The following is a 22,262-nucleotide window of genomic DNA, read 5'->3' as shown; positions in this document are numbered from 1 at the left end:
TGTCCAATCTCTGCCTCTCCCATGAGGACCTTTGTGACTGCATTGAGGGCCCACCTGGATAGTCCAGGATCCTATCATTATTTCCAATCCTTAATTTGACACATCTATAAGAGCCTTTTAAATCATATAATGTTTACCAGGTTCCTGGGGATAAGGACTTAGTATCCTTGAGCACTTTATTTAGCTACTTCATAATAGTTCACATGCACATTGATCTTTTCACCTTATAGACAAGGGTCCATCTTGTGTGTAAGTACTAAAATGTCCTACAATAATAAAAGGATGCAAAGGCACAGCAGCATGGGTAAAGGGCCCCTGTCTGTGTTCATTGGTATTCCTTCTTTGCTAAGACTTCATTTCCTGGCCAGAGCTATTTCTTCATGGCTAATCCCTGTTTTGGAAGGATGTTTTACTCACGAATTAGATCAACTTCCAGGCTAGAGAAATCAAGCAAAGGGGGCCTCAACCTGGTACCACTTCTTCAGCATTTCAGGCAAAGTAATGTCAAACTCCTCTCCAAGCAGGGGAGATGCTAGTGAAATGTGGCTAGTTTCTGGCAGCACGAAGCCTTCTTTCACGGAATGTGAGAATGCAGGGTGGCAGTGACAAGTATGAGCTGCATGAAGAGTGCTGTCATCGGTTGTCCCTGCTGATTGGCTGCCATTCCTTGGCTGTTTATTTTAAACACGGTTTCTTCGTAATTTAAGCTCCTAAATTCATGGCTATTGCTTCATGACCATTTCCCCGTCTCGAGTCACTTAAGTTCAGCTCAGGGATTTTTTCTGAAATGAGGCTGCTTCTTTTCCAGTGTTCTTCATATGACGGTCACCTCCACCACAAGATTAAGTCTGCTGGAGCCACTACTCACCTGGAAAGACAACTCCCTAACTATGTTATTGCTTTTTTCCTCAGCTGGTTGTAATTTGTCCCAGTGAAAGAGGCAAAACTACTTGCAATAAAACAAAAACTAATATATCACTTTGCACAATTAATCTTGAAACAGTAAATTTTCTATGTAGTACAAATGTCTGTTGTTTGTTGATTTCTGTTAGATTTTTCATCTTTGGACTGGTTAGAGCCCTCAGAAATGTGGATGTTAAAAAAAGAAACAAAACTGTATCATTCAAAAAAATGTATCTAGGACTTGCCTAGGTAGGTGTTTATTCAGAAGCCTGTAAGATTTGAGAAAACTCTTTCCTTTATATATATATCACCAGTAATAAACCACAGTCATCACAATGGACTTGGATAATGTGACGGATAAAGATCATCTACCACAGTAACCTGGAACCTTATCAGAGCTTTGTATTGCTCAGGTGTGCTCCTATAGTCTGGTTTCAGTCTGTTCTGTTACTCTCACTAAACAACTGAAACTGGATAATTTTTCTTTTTAAAAGAGGTTTAATTAGCTCATAATTCCAGAGGTCCAAGAGCATGGCAGCAACATCTTGCTCAGTTTCTGGGGAGAGTCATGTCCTGTTCCATACATGGCAGAAAAGCCACATGTAGAAGACAGGTGATATGGTGAGAGACGGAGGGAAGTAACTCAGTTCTTATAAAGGTCTGCTTTATTTCATGTCCCAAAGTGTCCCACTTCCCAACACTGCCATGCTGAGAGTCAAATTTCATCATGAGTATCGGTGGGGACCAATTATATCCAAACTATAGCACCTAGCCAAGCAGAACTTACTTTCTAAAATGTTGACCAACACTCGCCTTACAGCTTTGTTCCATTTTATCTCTTAGTCTTTCATATAGGCCATACTTCTTTCAACCAATGGAACTTTACATAAGGCTTTAACTGGTGGCCCTGTTTCAGTCTCTCCCTTTCTACACTGCAATGCTGACAACAGAAATCAGTCTAAAATACTGGAATGATTGCATTAACCTTTCACTCTAGCACTTTCAATGACTCCATGGGTCCTCGGACTGAAATTCACCTCCGGAGAAGATGCCTTTCCACTGTTCATGCCTCACCTCCCGTCCTCTGGAGAACCCATTCTCTATTTAAAACTGCTCAGTTGGCCCCACTACGCACTCTGTTCTTTCAGGTTCCTGTCTTTGAATGCAGTACTCTCTGCCCAGAACATTCCTTTCTTCTCCTCCACTTGCAGAGTCCTGTCCACCTCTCAGGTTCAGCGCAAACAAATGTTACTTGAATAGTGCCTTCTTGAACATTTCTCATGCTGGATTTGCTACCCACTGCCTGTATCTCATAGAACACTTCACACAGCCCCTATAATACTGTCCCAATGACTTGTGTTTGTCTGTAAAGACATTGTGGTTAGGAGGATGGCCTTCAAATTCAGAGTGAATTTGAAATCAATTTATTGTATGGCCTCAGACTTGTCTTAGTTTCCTAATGTTGGAAGTGGGTGACCCAAGACCTAACTCACTGGACTGTTGTGTTATAAGGATTAACTGAAATGTGTTTAATGCCTGGCCCCTAATGCTCAATAACTAATGGTAATTATTATTGGCTTTCAGTATATCAGATGCTAGGATCCAGGGCTATTTCGGTCCTTTCTTCTTTTCCAGTGACTGGCCCCTAAGTTCATCAATGCTTTTTAAAATGCATAAACTAAATCATATCCATAGAGCCCCTTCACTTCACGAAGGAGGGCTACAGGCCTTTGTCATTAATAAAGGAATTTTAATGAGGTGTCCAAAATTCCACTGATCATATGAAATACTCCAAACAATATTCATCTTTCCCATTGCTAGATTAATTACGAACTTCAAGGAGTTTAAGATCATAGTTTGTAGTGTCCTCTCTACACCATTTCTTCGTTAAAAAAAACAAAACAAAACAAAAAAAAAACTCATGCACATCAATTTCAGTCTTTAGGACAATGTGGAACACCATATTCTTTCCCATATGAATAACAACAGCACGCCTGGGAATAGGGCTTAAATGCCAGGCACTGTTCACCAGCTTTACGTGACTCATAACCTAAAAGACTTTTCTAAGATCACAGCTGGTGGGAGGTCAGGTCCACCAAAACCACAGCAAGGTTTAGCGCAGTATTCTGGCACCATGCTACTGGCCCCACAAGAGTCCAAGTCCTTGAAGGCAAGGTTATCGCCTGCTTCCTCTGCAGCACTGCGTGAGTACGGCTGACCAGCACACTTCCTCTTCCGTCCATTCAATTAACTTCCACTAGAGGAGCAGAGGGCACCCAGCTCCCTTTAAGGCCTCGCACAGGTTAAAAACCTTGGGAAAGCGACCTTGCACCTGGGCATACCAAACTTTTCCACTGTTTCCCCTTTGCCCGTTTCTTTGGTGCTCCGGGAGCGGTCCCTGCAGGGTCTTAAACAAAGACGGAAGAAGAGTGTGGAGAGGTCTTGGCCCCCTTCCAGCTGCCAGGCGCGTGGCATCCGTTGGGCCCGGCGGACGGCGCGGCGGGGGCCCCGGGACACCCGCCCTGGCCCACCCCACCCCGCCGCCCTCCGCTGCTGGGGGTCGCCGCCCGGGTGCACACCCCTCCCGCCCTGGCGCGGGCAGCGGCGGTGGGCCGCACCGGAAGCGGCGGGGCGCGTGCGGGCGGGACCGGGGGTCGGCGCGGGGCGGGCGGGCGCCGGGGCTGCCCCTCCCCCGGGGCGCGCGAGGCCCGGGGCGGGCCGCCGTCCCTTCGGGGCGGGCGGCCGCCGCGTCTCGGGCGGCTTCCCACCCCGCCCCCCGCAGGCTCAGGGTGACGCGTCTCCAATAACAGCTCACGGGGAGCCGCAGCCCGGGCACAGCGGCGCCGGCGCCCCCTCCGCGCGCGCCCGCCCGCCCGCGGCCACCAGAGGGCCGAGGCCACGGCGGCCTGGAGCGCTTCTGCAGCCCCGGCAAGGGCCGGGGGCTGCGGGCCCTGCAGCCCTTCCAGGTGGGGGACTTGCTCTCTCCTGCCCGGCCTACGCCTACGTGCTCACGGTCAACGAGCGGGGCAACCACTGCGAGTACTGCTTCGCCAGGTAGGCGGCGGCGGCGGGCGGGAGCGGGCGGCGCGGACCGCGGGCGGGAGGAAGTGCGCGGGGCGTGCGGGGGTTCCTAGCGCGGCGGCCAGGGCGGCGGCCGCGGGGTGGGGCGGGCCGGGAGCGACCCGCTCCTTTCAGCCCCACGCCAGCCAGGGCCACGTGCGCTCGGGGACTGGAGCCAAGTTTCCCTTGCAGGTTTTCAAGTGCTCGCGTAAAATATACAAACTGGGCGTGTAGGTTCCTGCCCCTCAAACGTGGGCTTGGAGCCAAGCTTGTTCTGAGCATGGCATGCCCAGCCCACTGGGTGCCCTGGCAGCGGGGGACTCCAGATTCGGACAGCCACAGTCTGTCACCTTTAACTTGTGCTTCCTGAGGTGTCTTCTGACCCCTACAGTCCAACCCTGCCTTGGGTGGGCCGTTTCCTTCAAGGAATTTAATGAGTTGATATGTAAAGTGCTGACCCCTCTTCCTTCTTGCTCTGCACTGAGTATTAGGAGAGACGCCTAGGGGACATCCTTGATTCTCAGGGGCTGCGAGGATGAGACATTTCACCCTTGTTTGCGTTTAGGAAAACATGGTCGCTGGGGAGATGAGGCAAAATGTGTGGTGGAAAGAGTAGGTAATTGTAACGTTACTGTATATAGATTTCCATATTTCTACGTATGACATATACACAATATTAACTACATATAATTAAACTAAGACTTATGAACAGTTTCAGAGCTGAATGGAGCATCGGAAACACCAGTCCGATCCTGTCACCCTTCATTTTGCAGATGACAACCACAAAGAGCGTTGCGTATATACACTTACACCATTAATTAGGGGATGGAACCTTGGCTTCAGTGTTGCCCGTTTCCCTTCTACTTAGGTGGTCCCTACATTTACTGAGGCGGAGGCATGACCTCGGAGTCAGGTTTGTATCAGGTCTTCTACTGCTGTCTGAGGAAGTGACCCTGCTTTACTTCTCTTTGAACCTCAGTTTCTTCATCTTTGAAATGGAGATTTCTGAGCTAGATTAAGTAGACCTGAAGTCTTGCAGGTACCTTTTGAGCACAGGTCTCAAGTCCAGCATATGCTGAAGCACAATCTCTGAGACCTGTGTGCCTCATTCTACAATAAGACATAGCAAAAGAAGGGACAAAGGCTGAATATTATAGTAATCTTGCCTGGACTCCCTGCCAGAACTGTCTTCCGCTTGGGGGGACCTGGAAAGGAACTAGACACAGAATCATGCCGTGGGCAGCTGAAGGGCTGTATGTGATGTGGCTCTTTGAATTGGTGAGCCAAGAGCTAAAGGGTCATGGCACCACTTTGCGACGTTTGAGTGAAGTGAGCATTGGGTTTTCCCAAAGTTAAAAAGGCTGCTGCGACTGGTCCCTTGATCTTCTGAGCCTTGCTGTGGCTCGGAGTCTGCAGCAGTGTGGGTGTCTGCAGTGGCAGGAGCAAAGCAGGTGACCCAGCACAGAAGGAGCCTCTGCTAGGAATCCTGGCGATTCCTGGAAGCCATGGGGTGAGATAAGGCTCTGCATGGCAGGTGCTTAGTAGGCACACCTATGATGGTTGCTAGTCTTCTCCTCCAATGTATTAAAGATCAAATCTCTGAATTTAAAGGGAGAAGAGGAACTGAGAGATGTTTCTCTTTGGCTGAGTGTCCTAATTGTATCTACTACACACACATCCCATCCTTAGACTATTAATGTACTGTCAGATGCAACTTCACTAATCACCATCTTGCCTCAGTTATCTACCACATATGACAAAGTTTGGTGCCCATTTTTTACATTTTTATGATTGACATTTGTTAGTGTCTCTAACCATTGCCTTAAGCCCCTCTCTAGGGCTGCCACATGGAATGGGGTGCTGCTACTGCACTCCCACCCCTTTCTGTTTGGCTTAGGTGAACTTCCGCCAACATGTATAGTTCATTTTTCTCTCTCTCCTCAAAGTCATTTGAAATCAAGTTAAGTAATACACAAGAAATCATACTTAGGAGACCCATGCATTTAGAAATACCTTTGTGCATATGTTATACTTACTGTTAAATCCAGTTAGTTTAAAATTAGTGGTTAGATCATTCAATTTAGAACCAGTTTCTTTGTCAACTATTTGTATATGACTGAGGACAAACTAGTCCCGAGGTATTAGGGAGCACGTAGGCTTCCATAGGACCTCAAGGGAGTGGGAGCAGAAATCTACAAACACGCATATAGGTCAAACCCACTACATCTTCTTGTCTCACACACCCAAAAGAAAACTACCCCTTATCTATTTTATGCCAGAAGTTAATGTAAATAATATTGCTTGAGATAAATGAGCCATCTGATATTTTTCCATGTCATTTGATTGTATCATAATTAACTTATTTCAAAAGTGAAAAATGATTTCTTCATGAATGAATATATTCTATAAAATGAAAAATAATTGGAATTTTCTTAACTCTATGCTGAATAGGATTTTTTTTTTTTATTACCAGGACAATTCAAAAACCTGTTTCCAGGAGATTTAAATTAGTATCACATTTTCTCACTTTGGTGGATGACACTTGGAAAGATGTGTATCTTGCCTCAGATGCTATAAGGCAGCTTCTAAAAATACAAATATCTTCCCCTGGGAGCTGCCCCTGTCAGAGAGCTGTCCCCCTGATGCATTGTATTAGAAATGTGCCTGTGTAGGTACACATGCACAGGATGCACCCCATGTACAAATGCACCCTCCAGATTTTGGATTGGTTAACTCTTTTGTAACAGGTTTTAAAAGTTCCATCGTTACATTATATTTCAGACTGAGATTAACACTTGATGTTATTTACCTCAGAAAGGAAGAAATCGGTTCTAACCCAGTTCTCCATTTGAGTATTCATGCTGCCTGTGGCTCCTCAGATGGGCACATCTGCCTCTTGATCTTTATTCTCTTCGTGTTTGTGTCACTTAGGATCGTGAATTTTGTTTTTCTTTGTTGCTTGTTCTGAGTGTGGTGGAAAACTTGGAAGGCCTCCGTGGCCTCCTTGGCCTCCTTGGAATAGAGGTGTTAAAACCCATTTGTAGTGAATTTCTGTTTTGTCTGGCTCATTTAGAGTGATTGTTTTAAAAACTAAAATACTTGGGTGAGCAAAACACTATGATTAAGGTGTCCTGTTATAAGCAGTCGTAAAGACTGTTTTAATGTCCCCCAGTTTTATCCTTTAGCAACCTTCATCTTATCTATTCTGTAGTTTTATCAGACCAGCAAAGTAAAAGTTAGTTGACTTAGTCATTATTAAGGGTCATGAAATCTTGATGGTGTTTTCTTGAAGTTTTCTGAAGTAGCCTTGGTCTAGGCCACCTGTAGCTGTACATTGGAAGGAGACATTATCCCCAGGGTTGCTGTGGTTCCAGTTACTCAGAGAACATTCTCTGAAAATCGTCCAAGGGGAGAAATAACTTCAAATGTTCTCAAATCATCATGTTTTCTGAATGGAATATTGGACACATGCAATAAATAATAGGATTCCTTCCTTCTTTTTAGATGTATGTCTATAAAATGGATAATAAGATTAAAACATATAGACAACAGATTTCTTCCAAATAGTCACATTAAAGAATATAAAAGTCAACTACCTGAATATTAGGTAAGGAAATGTGTGTGTTAGTCAGCTTTGCATCCCTCTGACAAATACCTGAGAAAAACAACTTAAGGAAATATTTATTTGGCTCACAGTTGCAGAGGTTTCAGACCATAGCTGGCTTATTTTATTACTTTTACCTGAGGTGAGGCCAAGCATCATGACTAAAGGGCATGGCAGAGACAATCTGTTCAGCTTATGCAGCCAGGAAGCCCCAGGGTGGGTGATGGGTGGGAGGCATGTGCCCAAGGACCTGTTCCCTTCAACCAGGTCCCCCTCCCACAGCCTTTGCCTCCCACTAGTCCATCCAGCTATCAGTGATTAATCCACTGATGAGGTTGGAGCCCTAATGATCCAGTCACTTCCCCAAATCCCCATCTTTGAACTTGGTGACAAGCCTTCATCATATGAATCATTGGGGGTCACTTCATATCAAAACCATAACATAATGTGTTTTTATTTTCACTATTTCAAGTTTTTTATTTATTTAGATGGAGATAGCAAAGCAGGGACTTGTTGCCAGATTAACTAGATCTGAATTCTAGTTTCATCCCTTCCTGGTGGTTGTCTTTAGGCAGGTTATTTTACTCAACCTCTCTGAACTCCAAGGTGCCTTTATCTGTAAAATGTGCATTCTAACACCTACCCTACCAAGCTAGCCTGAATGAGAGTAGAAGTCAGGTTCTCCGCACAACTGCCAGTCAGCCTGCTCACCTGCTTGTTCTTGTATGATGAGCTGTTCTGACTAAATGCTCTTGATTTAATTGAATCAGTGGTAAAAATTATGATTTCAGGGGCATTTATGCAGTAGGGTTGCAATGGAGGATAATGGAAGGGTATTTGGGAAATTGTTGCTGGTTGAAGTCTCCAACAGCATAGTACCTGACCTGTAAGTTGAAACTAGCATTTCTCCATTTTGAGTCCTCCAGAAATAATAATGGGTATTTGGGATCATATTTCACTGTTTTCCAAATCCTAATGGAAATGCTACAACTCATCTACATAGGTAAAGCCTCCTTGAAAAAGACCTTCTTCCAACTCCAAAGTTCTTAGACACTTTTAATACTGTTTTAACATGAGATTAAACAAATATTTATGAAGAGAAATGAAACAGAATTTTCCACATAGCAAAGATACTGTGATTCCATTTTCCTCTTTCATCATGATTCTTTTAGCTATGTCAAGGATCCTTTAAGACTTCAAATGTGCCAGCAGCCATAACACACATATTTTTCATATGCAGGGAATATAATTTCTCTTACAGTTTATAGGGACTCAGTGACCAAGCTGCACATTTGGAAGCGATTTCAGATGAAAGAGACAGACTAGCAGCAGGATATCCTGAAGTGAAATTCAAACCCTGGAGAGTTAAAAACCACCATCTAACACCTTTCCCTCCTGAAAGCAATTGCACAAAATCCTTTCCATCAAAAAAATATGAAGATCCCACATAAAATGACATTCCTTTAAATCACATTGCTCTTTGCAGCTCGTAAAGCGTTTCCAGATATGTTCATATTTTGATCCTTCCAAGGATGAGTGTTGTAGACAGGGCTTTATCCCATTTTGCATAGAAAGAAGCTGAGTACTGAAGAAGCTCAGTGATTGCCCTGAATTTCACATAATTGGTTTTTTGTTTTTGTCATATTTTTATTGAGTGCCTAGTAAGGGCCAGGCTCTGTGACCTTCAGGGACAGAGTCAAATCTTTTGTCCCCAGTGAGGTTTCCCTTCTTGTGCCCCTTTTGGCCTGACCCACTGTGTGGTTTTATGTGGGACTTAATCACACTGTGTGTGGCTTATTGGAGATGGGGCTTTAATTCATCTCCGATATCTCCTTGAGCGAATGCAATTTTTATAGCCTCTTTTCTTTTGTTTCCCTCCTCCCTCAACAGGTTATTCAACAAACTAATACACTATTTCAAGAAGTTTTTAAAAAATCTATTGATTCAGCTGTCTCATATTTATATCTTAGGCTGATACAGGTTCAGAGATGGTTTTATTACAATGCTTTGGAGTTGGAATTAAGAGCCACATATATTCTTTCGAATGTATCAACTATTACATAATAATATATAAAAAGAACATGAGATTTTGGTCCTTTCGCTGGCTTGGAGTATTTTAAAATATTATGCTGGAAGTAAACCACAGTTCATCATTTCAGTCTTTATACCTGCATGTAAAGGGTTTGTTTCTATGCTGTGTGGCAGGGCATCACCTGCAGATAACCTTTTTTCTTAAACAAATCCATTCTTCAGAGCCTCTCTCAGTGGCTACATTACATAGGTGAGGTTTGGAAATGGAATTTGTGGTGCAGTTATGCCACAAGGCCCAGATGGTATTCTTGTAGGATGGGAATACTCCCTATCAGACATTCTTTAAACATTCTTAAAAAAAAAAAAAAAAAAAGGAAAGAAAAAAAGAAAGTCTGGTGCTTCTGACTGAGAGAGCCAGCCGTGGCACAACCTTTAATCCCAGTTTCTCTGAGGGTTGATGGTTGAGGCAAGAGGACTTCAAGTTTAAGGACAACCTCATCAACTTAGACCCTGTCTTAAAATAAAAAGGTCTGGGGATATAGCTCAGTGGTAGAGTGCTTGCCTCGCATGTGCGAGGCCTGGATTTGATCCCCAGTACCTTCCCCTCTTCCCTCCAAAAAGCTAAAGAAGTCAGTCTTTAATTTGTTTGGAAATATCTAGGCTTTTCCTGTAGCTTGGAAGGAATCTGGTCTTCATGAGAACTCAGAATTGATGAGAAATTGCAACAACAAAGATGCCTGTTTCTAGATTTTGAAATAGAGAATTGAAAAGAAAGTTTCTAGTTTGTTTCAGTATTTTGGACTTACCTCTTTCCCTTAGGTTAATCTCCCTTTTCTTTTTTCTGGTAACATATAAAAATAAATAGCCACAAATTTAGACAAATTTATTTCTGCCTTCCAAGGAGGCAGTAGATAATTATAAGCATCCTTTATATTCCTGGAGTCATGAGTAACTAAACTCATTCTCCCTCTTTCCCACACCTTCTTTTCGGACCTCAGATGTGGAGTTGAGGCCATCACACTCCCTAGTTTCAGACTTGCTTTCACCAGGTATGTGCAAGGCCAGTCTGATTTTTTTAAAATTCCATTTCCTGCACCTGTCACAGACAGCCCCCTGTGGGTTTGGCTCCCTATCTTTGAATATGTTTATTTATTTCCTGCTCATCACCAGGAACTAGATGGACCTAGAACAAGCACCCTGATTGTACTTAACTGTGTTCAGAACTCATCCTTCCTCTAGTGAGCCTAGCTGCTCAGCAGCTTCCCCCAGGCGGGTGGCCTGCTCGGGGACTGCTGAGAGCCCGGCGTGCTGAGGTCTTCCCCTCTCAGGGACTTGCATTCTCAGCCTCTGTACATCCCTGGTGCCCTTCCCACCCACATCCCCAGCCCTCACATCTTTGGATTTCTAGAAAATCTGCAGTAGTTTAGGGGTGCAGTTCTCCGGCAGGAATTGACTGAAGTACCTGCCTTTTCAGGGTTGAACCGGTGACCTTGGCCTCATTAGCGCTCTATCCAGTCACAAAGCCACATACCTCACTTTGTGTAACTTCTGCTGACTCCGTTCCTGCCACCCTCCGTGGCCTCCTTTTCAATTGCAAAGGCGTTCACAGGGACACAATAGAACAGAAGGAAATCAGATCTCTTCAAGACTGCTCTGAAGGACAGGAATATGCAATTTAGCAGGAAAATAATACAAAAAAGTCTGGAAGGTTCAGGAAACAACTTATCTTTTTAGGGCATGCATTCGCTGAGGATCCAGCTGTGTCCCTGAGAATCTTCAATCAAAAAAATTTAAAATAGTGAGGAACTCCTCGTGCCAATTTATTAACATAAAATCTGGTGACTTTTGTAGTGAAGTGGAAGGTTTCAGATGACTAAGTAGAAATGTTGCATGCAACCATTAAAATGGTTTGGGTTAGCTCTTAAAGAAAAGAGTGGATCTGAGAATTCATAAATGTTTATTTTTGTCAGGTATATAGTCCATTGAGACCAAAATGAATGCTTACCATAATAATTAAGACAGTGTTGTGTACCAGCCAGGGCGCTCTGATGCATGAGGCCTGTTAGTGCCCAGGGAATGGGAGTTACCATGAAGGAGAGGAGAGGAAAGAACAGCCTGCTGGAGAGTTGAATTTCACACTGGGACTTGCAGACGTGGGCCTGCCTGTCCTGGAGGAGAATCATGAAAAGAAATATGGCTGTCCAACAAGATGTAGGTTTCCATCCAAGCCAAATAAAAATCTCAAGGGTTTTTTCTTTCTTTCTTTCTTCCTTTTTTTTTTTTTTTTTTTTTTTTTTATAATATCTTGGTACTTCACAGGAGTTACATTAAAATTTGTGACAAAATTAGATATTTTTGGACAGGAAGGACTTTCTTCAATCTTTGAGCACCGAGAAAGACTTCAGGGATCTGGGTGCTGGCTCAGATTTTGGTGATACTTCTCAATGTGGGAAAGTTTGTATAAAGAAACATTTGCCCATTAACCACCTGAAAAATATCTTACCTGACAAATGTGCAGTATGTTGACAATTGATGTTCACAGTAAGAAGCTCATGTTCTTAAACAACCTCAGAAGTAATAGGAATTTAATTAAGAGCCATTGCTAAACTCCCTGAAGGTAGGGATTCTATTTTTAAAATTACTTAAAAACCTTTATGGAGCACATACAGTGTTCTGTATCCCTAGAAAACAATCATATGAGGAAAAAAGAAACAAAAATCCCTTATATTCTAGTAGATTCTGTTCATCTTTATTTTACCCCAGTGCCTTGAACTTTGTGATGCTTTGGCAAATGTTGTGTAGAAAGCAGTGAGATTCAGGGGTTGAGTACATTAATGAGTTGAAAGTTGATAATACATTTGTCAGAAATTAACCAGAATGCTTATCCACAACACCCTGGCTCATGACTTATACAAAGTAAAAGAACTTTGGTCAGATAATACTCAAGTTTAATGAAATTGTAACATTCCTGCACCTTGTTAAAAAAGCCACCTGGGCACATATCCCAGCAACTCAGGAGGCCGAAACTGGAGGATTTCAAGGTCAAGGCCAGACTTAGCAATTTAGCAAGACTCTGTGTCAAAGTGAAAAGGGCTGGAGATATAGCTCAGTGGCTAAGCATTGAGTACCAAAAAAAAAAAAAAAAAAAAAAGCAGTAGCTCTACATAGACATATTTTGGAAGGTAATGAAATATAGCCTATCTATACACTTCAGTAAACATTTCTAAATATCATTTTTTAAAGAAAATCTTTAGTGATTTTTTTCAACAGTAAAAAACATTCTGATGAACACGGAAAGTAAGGATTTACAAGCAATCTACTTATTTTGACTAACATGTAATTGATTGCACCACTGGGAAGAAACCCACCTACTCCTTGTTTTTCTTTGAATCTTCAGAGGATCGCTCTGACAGAGCTCCATAGTAGGGTCAGGGCACCTCAGGAGCCTGGTCTGAGTCCAGCTTGTTCTGCCAGGTGGGTTTCACTTCTCCAGCGCCTGCTGAATTGCTTAGAGTAATGCACACACGCATGCCGATTCTTTCTGTGTCCATTTTTGCCTGATTCCTCAGTTTCTGAACAGTGTGTCCTGATTTCTGCAGGCTAGATTAGCCCCCTTGGTCTTTGCTCCCACAGCATCTCCTACACACTTGCTTCATCACACTTCGCCTTGAGTTCAACAGTGACTGTTTACTCATCTTGCTAACTTCAGCGCTTAACAAGAGGCTGGGCACTCTGTTGTCCCAGTGTATATTTGTGAAAAGAATAGTCTCATTTCTGCAATTTGTCAACTTTGGGCCGGCTTCACCACCTTTCTAAATATATACCCCTGTTCATTCTTGGAAATGCAGCCTTGTAAATACTCTAAACACCCTTCATTGAGTTCTGTTTGCCTCAAGACAAAACACAGACACTCAAGTCCTTCCTTCTGAGTCTCCTTCCCACCCCATCCAGCATTACCCATGGCTACCTTTTTTTTACTTAGACTATAAACTCAATATGGGTGGTCTTTCCACTGCCCTACTATGCTAAGAAAGCTAGCATGCCACTCTTCATCCTTCTTGTTGTCCATTTGTGACTTAGAATGCTTTTCTCTGCATTATCCTCCTCCTTCTCAGCTTCCTTCTCAGGTAAGGCCTTACTTGAGTCTGTCCATACTCAAGAAAGACCTGGTTCAAATCACATCTCTTACAAAACTTCCTGAAACCACTATTTTCCTGTGAATAAGATTCAAAACAGGTCTTTCTGGGGGTAAGTAGTTAATATTTTTGCTTGTAGAGAACCTAACCATGTCCTGGAACTTATATTTAGCATAAGATTATAAAGGTATTTTTATGTCAGTCTATTTCTACTTTGTGAACTGTTGAAGAAAGAAATTTCATTGAGTTATTTTAAATTTTAAAATAGTTAAATTTATCTTACTTTGGTTTTGCCATTTTTCTTGATATTCAATCACATAAATATTGTGCAAGTCAGAGCAACAGCAGTCATAAGGGAATCTAATAATTTGGTACTCAAACCAAATCCATAACATTTGTGATTTATGGTACTGTTGGAAGAAATGGTAGATGTTATTTATTATCAGAGCCTTATGTTAAAAACGAGCATTAGTTGTCTCTTTCGACCTGTCCATCAGTAGGTATTAGAGAAGTAAAGATAAAAGTAACAAAGAAATGTCATACGAATCTTGCACAAAAGTTAATAAGACAGAGTACTTTCAGAAGCAAACATGAGAATTTGAGAGTTTATGTGTTCGTTCTTCAAGCAAGCCTTAACTCTTTCTGAGATCGTACAGGGTCTATGAGACGAGGTTTGTCATCCAGTGACTGAAAAGAGTAATTTAATGTTCAGTGTTTTATGGGCTGAATATTTCTCTCCTCCTTCCATAAGCTTTGCGAATTATTGTCTTTCTTAGACAAAGGTAAATTTCCTCTTGGCCAGAGCTGCATTAAAACAAATTCTAAATCAATGTCATCATTTTATGACAAGGCCAGTCATTGCCCTGACCACCAGGCCCACCTTTAATTCCAATAGTTGGCCAAACCTATTAGTTGCTACCTTACTGTCCTAAATATTTCCTGCCTCCTCTAGAGGACGCGGGCTCTAAATTTTAACAAGCCTCAGAACAAAGCTCAGCGCCGAGGCGGAGGCTCAGCACAGCTCTGGGAAGAAACCCCCCGCTGCACATGGGTCCCATTTCACTGTACATAGTGGATTAAAGTGATGTCTGGAGCATCTTTCACTGTTACACAAAAACCTGTAGCCTGAGTATTATCCTTGTCCCCTGACCAGGGTTATAATAGGGTTTTGCCACAGTTCCTCCAATTTTTATTTCTCTGCAACAAGACTGCATGCCTTGCTAGTGTGACCACCCTCGCTGGGTGGGAGGCTAACTTTTTTCTGATTGTCTTATTTCAACCTATGGTGAAGTTATATTGCGCTGCTGGGCTTTTTTCCTTTTCTCTTTTTCATTTGGCTAGGGCTGCCTGTGTTCGGCAGAGCGTACTTGTCACGTCTTCTGTCACCGCTAGTTAAAAGTAATTGTTATTGCAAGCCCCCTGTATGCCAGTATCATTTTCTTTCATGGTGAAACCCACTAAGCATTCAGTAGCAGAAAGTAGGGAGCTTATAGAAGCAAATTCTTTTTATCTAGACCAACAGCACCTGTGGCAACGCATTAACTAGCAGGAGTTGTTAATTACATTTCTAACTTGTTGATCTTCATGGCTTCCGATTTTTTAAAGCAAGGAAATTAATCACTGTGTGTGTCTCCTCCAGTAGAAAATGACAGGAGCGTGTCTTCTAAGTTCTGTTCCAGTCACTAATAATCAAATACTTGCATTTTTCTGTAACATTTCTTTTCCCCCTTTATGGATAAAACCATTTCTTAAGTTCAAAGAGCCCTTCTGTTCGCAGCAGGGTAGGCATTTGCCCATAAAACAAAGGCTTCAGAAACAAATCCTCTAGCCCTGAGTCTGAGTGAGATTGTACTGAAGGTATTTTAGGAATTGACATTACTTTAAAAAAACAAAAGCACGAAGAAGGCTAATTAAGGGTGCAGTAGTACTCAACATTTATTGAATATTTACGGTGGTCCCAGCAGTGTATTAAACACTCTGCCGCTATTTTCTCATTTGATCTCCACAGCAAAACTACAAGGTACAAACTATACTTTTATTTTACCATGGGAGAAACTGAGGTTCAAAAGGCTTATTAACGTGCCCATAATCACATAGCACCTTAAGCACCAGAAGGGAAAAGGATTAGAGATAGGGAAGTGAGAAGAGTAAGTCATCGGTCCATCCTAAATTGTGAAGGAGGAGTGGGAAGAAGGGGAAAGGAAATGGAGGCTTTCATTTTTGAAACTTGCATCTGGCTCTTAAAATACTTCTGTCATGGTTAGAAGACACAGTGGTGGCCACTTTATTCTTACCTATACACACACCAAGTCGAACAACCTAAGGCACCCAGCCTTTTGTTCTTAAGAAGAGTCTTACTGAGGACAGTCTGCTTTGCAGAGTGCTTCAACAAGACACAGCGTGCGGTGCACAAGAGTGCCCTCAAATGCTTTGTCACTGGCTCGGTCGGTCGCATTCTGGGAGCACTTCCAAATCTCCCGGGAGCTTAAGAAGCCAGCACCTGGGCCCTACAGACCAGCCACAGAAGCGATGGGCCTTCTCCAGCAGCCAGAGATAGAACCTCAGTGAGAGGTCCTCAGTGATCCACTCTGCTTTTCTTTTAGTTCCAACCCTTTTAGGGTGTTTCAGTTGTTTGTTTTTAGGGAAATTTTATTTTTTTTTGTTTGGCCTGGCCTTTTCCCAAACCTCCTGGACAGTTCAGATCAGGTTTCATTGAAACTATAAGTTTCTCATCTGTGTCTTCTGTAGGCACCCAGTTTATTGCAAATGACTTGTATATTCCTACTGTGAAAATGGATAGCCCAGGTGAAGTTTCTCTCTGGCTAGAATTTCTCAGTCAGCAAGTCAAATGCTCAGCCTCACTCTTTCTCTTTTTCTCTCGCGCACATACACCCTCACAGTGCAGATCCCAACTCAGCAAATTTTGGTTTGAGTTTCAGCCATGAGACTTTTGAAGAGTATCTCCTGAGCTATGGAAAGAACTGAGGCACCTGTCTGGATAATTCAAACAGAGATCCCTTCCCAGTCCCCACCGCACCACATCTAGAGTGCCCATACCAAAATAGATCAAAGTAGATTCTTATTCATTATCAGTAACAGTAGCTATCAAAACTTGACTTGACCCGAAACTTGACTTTTGGGGACTGGGTTGTGGTGGAGTGCTTACCTAGCATGTGTGAGGCACTGGGTTCGATTCGCACCACCACATATAAATAAATGAATAAAAATAAAGGTCTGTCAAAATCTAAACAATTATTTTCAAAAACTTGACTTTTCTGTTTCTCTGCTCTGAAAGTAGACTCTGTATTAAGAAAAGTAACAGAAGCAGGAAGTAGGCACAGTGAGCATGAATGTAGTAAAATCGGCCCTAGAACCAAGCAAAGCTCTTTCAGTGTTTTGCCAAAGCCCAGAGTTGTATCACCAGGTTTCTGGAGGACACATCCAAGTTGGACTCTCCCAGTTCTTGTCTGAGGAACACGTCAGTTTCCCATGGTAGGTAAGAGGGAGGCACCTTTCTCTGCTCAGCAAATGCACCAGTCCTTGTTTTCCTCCAGTCTGTTTCAAGTGAAATCGATTCCTCTGTCACCTTTAGTTGAGACACTGTCCTCGTGGGGGTGCTCCATCCCCAAATCTCATTTTGAAAACCTATTCTGTATTCCCTCCAACCTATCCCACCCCATCACTTTCTGAAGTGAAGTAACATTAATCGAATACCTTTGGAACTGAGACATGATGCAAAACAGAGAAAAGAATGTCTCTCCTGTGTTTTTAAAAATTTTCTATTAGTTTATCCAGGCACCTGGATTATTTCTGTCATGTAGGCTATTCTCCTAGACAGTCATCCTCATAGAAGACTATTTTTACATGATGAACAAAATGTGTGAATTCATTTCTGATCCCTACTTGCTGACCAAGTTAGATTAGTTATTCATCTTTATGGTCCTCATCATCTTCATTTCAAAAATAGGGATCATAATAACTTCTTTGAAGATCTGCAGTCTTCAAACTTTTTGGTCTCAGGGCACCTCTGTGCTTTTAAAAATTGAGAGTCCCAAAGAGCTTTTATTCATATAGATTATGTCTATCAATATTTATCATATTTTAATTAAAACAAAAATTATTGAGTATTCACTTAAAAATGAATTACTATTACCATAGAATTATTTTATGAGAAATATTTTTTCAAAATAAAATAATTAATGAGAATAGTAGTAGCGTTTTACATTTCTGCACATCTCTGTAATGTCTGGGTTTATAGAAGACAATTGGATTCTCAGATTTGCTTCTGAATTCAGTCTGTGTTGTTATATTGTTTTGATTAAAGTATGTGATAAAAATCTAGTTTTCTATAGCTATATACTAGGAAGACTATTTCAGTAAACTTTTGGTTAAATGTAGATATTCTTTGATTCAACATTAAAACTCATTTAGTGATATCTTGAAGGTTAGTCTAATGTGCCATCTGAAGTCATGTCAGTGAACTCTGTATACTCTGTTATTAAAATCCATTGGTTTGCCATGCACTTTGAATGATTCTTTTAGCCACTTCTAACCTTTGAAACATCATAATTGATCACTTGAATAATTGATCAAGTGATATAGATTTTCCAAAAGTTGAATCAGTTCATCAAACCATATTAAAAAATCATAGTAGTTTTTTGTACCAGGGATTGAACCCAGGAGAGTTTAACCACTGAACCACAGCCCCAGCCCTTTTTTATATTTTATTTAGAGACAAGGTCTTGCTGCGTTGCTTAGTTGTTGAGGCTGGCTTTGAATTCATGATCCTCCTTCCTCAGCCTCCCGAGCTGTTGAGATTACAGGCATGCACCACTCTGCCTAGTCTGTAATAGTTAATATTAACACTAGTTTCACCTGGAGACTGTTAAATGCTAAGTAAATGTCAAATTCAGAGTGACAGATACATAATTTCCAAAATTCTGATTTTTGATTTAAAGTTCACATTTATCTTTGGCAGCAAATACAGTTTTCCTGAAAATGATGGGCTGTCTTCATTCTTTTTACTAACAGATCTGCCAAATGCTCAAGTCTGGGGGCAGGAGAGGTATTCCAGGAAAAGAGTGGCTAGTCCAGTTTACAGTGCCAGCAGTTACACTCGCGCTTTCAGCATGAAGCGGAAGGCCTTTCTGCAGTCTTCCCTTCCCGTTTGTCATGAAATAGCAGCAAAAAGAGACTTGAGTGAAGATTTAATAAAAGTAATATTCATGACTGCTATCAGGGACATTCTCCAGTGAAACTAGCTTTGTGCTACTACTTATACTTGTGCTAAGAGTCCTCAAATTTTACTCTCCATGCCTCTGAACACCTTACAACTTCTGCAGTGCAAAATGTGAAGACAGTGAGGGAAAGGAGCACGTGATGTCATGGTGGTGTCTTGAGAGTTAGTTTGACCTCAACAGTTCTTTGGAAGGGTCCCTGAGACCCCAGCAGTTTGCAGGCCCCCAGCTGAGAACCACAGTGAGAACACAGAACATATGTAGGGGTGGCCAGCACTGAAGAGTTAGCCTTTTCCTCCTGCTCTTTCTTTTTTGTGGCTTGTGGACTTGGTAGCTAGCTGGCCCACTGAGGCAAGCCTTCGGGAGATGTATTATTTTGATGAAATCCCTCTAGATTTCTTTCCTGGCTCCCTGGAGCCCCATTACTTTTTCTTTTCCTGGGATGTTATGTTGAGGCTAAAAACAAGCCTTGGTTTCACGTTGACTTTACTGCTGACTTCTGTGCAAGAAGACCTGTATAATCCTTGCTTTTTTGTATGTTGCAGAGCTAGTAAATATATTTTAAAATGTGCTATTTTCCTAGTTAGGATCTTAACTTTGGTTTCAGAAGGCTATGTGGTGGTCTATAGCAGGGTTTTATGTGACTCATGAGTCCTTGAAATTTTACAAAATTTTCTGGGTTTTTTGGGGGGGGGGTGGAGGGGTAAAGGAGAAGGTGAGTTGTTGGAGGAATCTAATAGCTTCAATCAAATTCTCAAAAATTTCTCTGACCTATCTTCCTACAAAGATAAAAACAAATTTTAAAAATGACTGCTTCTGATTGACATTCTTATGGGGTGGCATCTCCCCACCTATTATCCACTTCCTGACTTAACTCATTTTGGAAAGAATTTTGAAAGCTCCCTTCCTGGCCTAGCTTATCTTTTCTTTCCAACCCCTTGACATTTCTGCCTAGTCCACAGTACTTGGCACGTGCTGAAGTGTCATGCTGAAGTGTCACTTCACAGTTGTTTTTGAGAGTACCTTCTGACCCTTTCTGCTTTGGTATAATACAAGCAGGCAGCTACCATGCGTCTCATTTCCTTTATATTACAAGATACAAAGTCAGAGTTTGAATTCCTTCAGAATACCCTTGGGATATTTTAGGGTCAGAGAATGCACTCAGTTAAATTAGTGGACTCCTGTTTGAAGCCCACTAATTGAGATGTGTAAACTTGGAATCTTTATTTATTTATGCCTCATCCCCACACATTTTCTCCCACACATTCTTCAGTCTGCTTCTGGGAATCCAAGTGCTGTCATGGAAGCTGCAAGGCAGTCTGTTTAGTTCCAACAGGAGCATTTTTGGATCACTTTCTCGATTGGTGGGAGGAGTGTGGTGACTACCGCTGGCTGACAAGAAGCAGCGGAGGACCTGCAGTGTGGAGTTGAGTACATCTGCACCATAAAACGTCAGCCCCCCTCTGAACCCTCTCCCGGTGTCAGCTCTGCTGGGCTGCAGAGGAAGGTGGTACAGGGTTGTAGCACCCTTGCAGCAGCAAGAATGGCCCTGATGGTGTCAGCCTCTCCTGGGGAAGAACTAGACAGCAGTTTTTTCAGATCAAGCTCTGACTTAGGTGGCTATTCCCCACTTTACCAAAAAGTTTTTTTTTTTTTTTTTTTTTTGTAGTATTTGGTTTAATTCAGTGCCTTCACAATTTTTGAAAGAACTTTGGCTTGTCTTGCACAGCACACATACTAGTGTCTCACAGTTGGGGAGCTATACCACTCTTGTCCTTTAGGGGAAACAGAAAATACTATAGCAAGAAAGAGGCAAATTGACCTAGTTATGAAGAAACATCAGAATCTAAATTGTACACTGGTGAGGTGGGTGTGTAAACCAATCAGATCCAGTAATATTGTACTCAAGAATGTATCTCCTGCTTGCTAAGTTTTGTTATTTTAAAACTTAGCTTTCTGGACAGCCCATGGATCATAGTGGCACACTGAATTCTATTTCCATATTGTCTACCCTCTCTAGATAGAGTGTTGTTCCTCACATGGTGTTTTCCTCAGTATAAATGCACCGCAACACTCCGTGGGGTCAAACCTGCAACAAGATTTGTTTATTTCTGTGCCTTCTTAGTAGATGAGACAATCAGCATTTCCCCCCAAAGCTGAGTAACAGTATAGGTGGTGGTAGTGTCACGGGGTCCAGGTTAGGATTGCTGAGTCAGACCATGATTCTCCATCCCTTTGGATGGTGTCCTTCATGCTGATGAGCCTCAGTGAATGTTGTGCATGTATTCTTTGACCAACTCATTCCTCCAGGGGGACTGAATCTGGTCACAGTCTCTTTTGGGAAAATGCCATTTATCAGGGGAGAGTCAGGTAAGGTGAATCTTGGCTCTGTATTGTGACCAGATGGCCCTGTTATTGCATGATCAAATGTGCTGCTTCTCATCTCTGTGCCTCTTGCCACTACAGTGCCCTTTCTGTTTTCAAGGAAAGAAGGATTGTCGAAATGTGGAAGATGCAAGCAGGCATTTTACTGCAATGTGGAGTGTCAGGTAGGTGCTGGGCCAGCTGGCAGGGAGGGCCTTCTTTCCTCTGAAGTTCAGGTCCCCAATGTGTCCTCTTCCTTGTCATGGCATTCTGCAGCAGCCGGTTGCAGCCAGAGGACACCTTGAATATGTGCTGCCCCTGGACTAACAGGCAGCCAGTGACAAGCATGCAAGACTGAAAATGAGGTGCAGGAAAAACGGGAAGGACACAGGAAAACCACATTAGGTACAAATAGGTATATAACCAAGGTCAACAGGTTTGCCCCCAAGGATGCTAGCAACAGGTAGAAAATGCAGAGATGACAAAAGGAAAATCTTAAACTGCTGTCTTTAAAAGTTACATTTTGTTTCCATTGGTCTATAATTTTAGAAATCCCTATAGCAAGTTGGGCATGGTAGTTGTGCAGGTCTATAATCCCAGCCACTTTGGAGGTTAAGGCAGCAGAGTCACTAGTTTGAGGCCAGTCTGGGCAATATAGGGAGACCCTATCTCAAAAAAAAGAAAAAGGTCTGGGGATGTAGCTCCGTGGTATACCACTCTTGTGTTCAATCCTCAATACCAAAAGGAAAACAAACAAACCTGAATCAGAAGTCCCCATAGCAGCCTCCTTCTGTTTGAGGCCTGCCCAGTTGCATCTGGCCAGGCACAGCCTTTGTGTGGGCAGAGGGTGACTGCTGTGAACTTGTATCAAGCCAGTGGCTGGGAAGCAGCCAGGGCCTTGGGTTCAGGAGGCTGGGTCCACATGAC

At 42.6% G+C, this 22,262-nt stretch overlaps 1 protein-coding gene across 1 annotated transcript in view; it reads left to right on the top strand.

Annotated features, from left to right (window-relative positions):
• Positions 1-3,037: 3,037 nt before the first annotated feature.
• SMYD2 (SET and MYND domain containing 2) overlaps positions 3,038-22,262 on the top strand; it is a gene marked incomplete at its 5' end in the record, with an annotated part of 45,494 nt that continues 26,269 nt past the window's right edge. The window contains 3 exons of the mRNA XM_079107289.1: positions 3,038-3,107; positions 3,195-3,957; positions 21,457-21,520. Of these exons, the coding sequence (XP_078963415.1) occupies positions 3,038-3,107; positions 3,195-3,957; positions 21,457-21,520 (897 nt within the window). The remainder of the gene's footprint in view (positions 3,108-3,194; positions 3,958-21,456; positions 21,521-22,262) is intronic.

This window comes from Sciurus vulgaris (assembly GCF_902686455.1).
Source record: "Sciurus vulgaris genome assembly, chromosome: 12".
Lineage (NCBI taxonomy): Eukaryota > Metazoa > Chordata > Mammalia > Rodentia > Sciuridae > Sciurus > Sciurus vulgaris.
The sequence above is the reverse complement of the archived record's forward strand: the minus strand, read 5'-3'. Positions and strand labels throughout refer to the sequence as shown.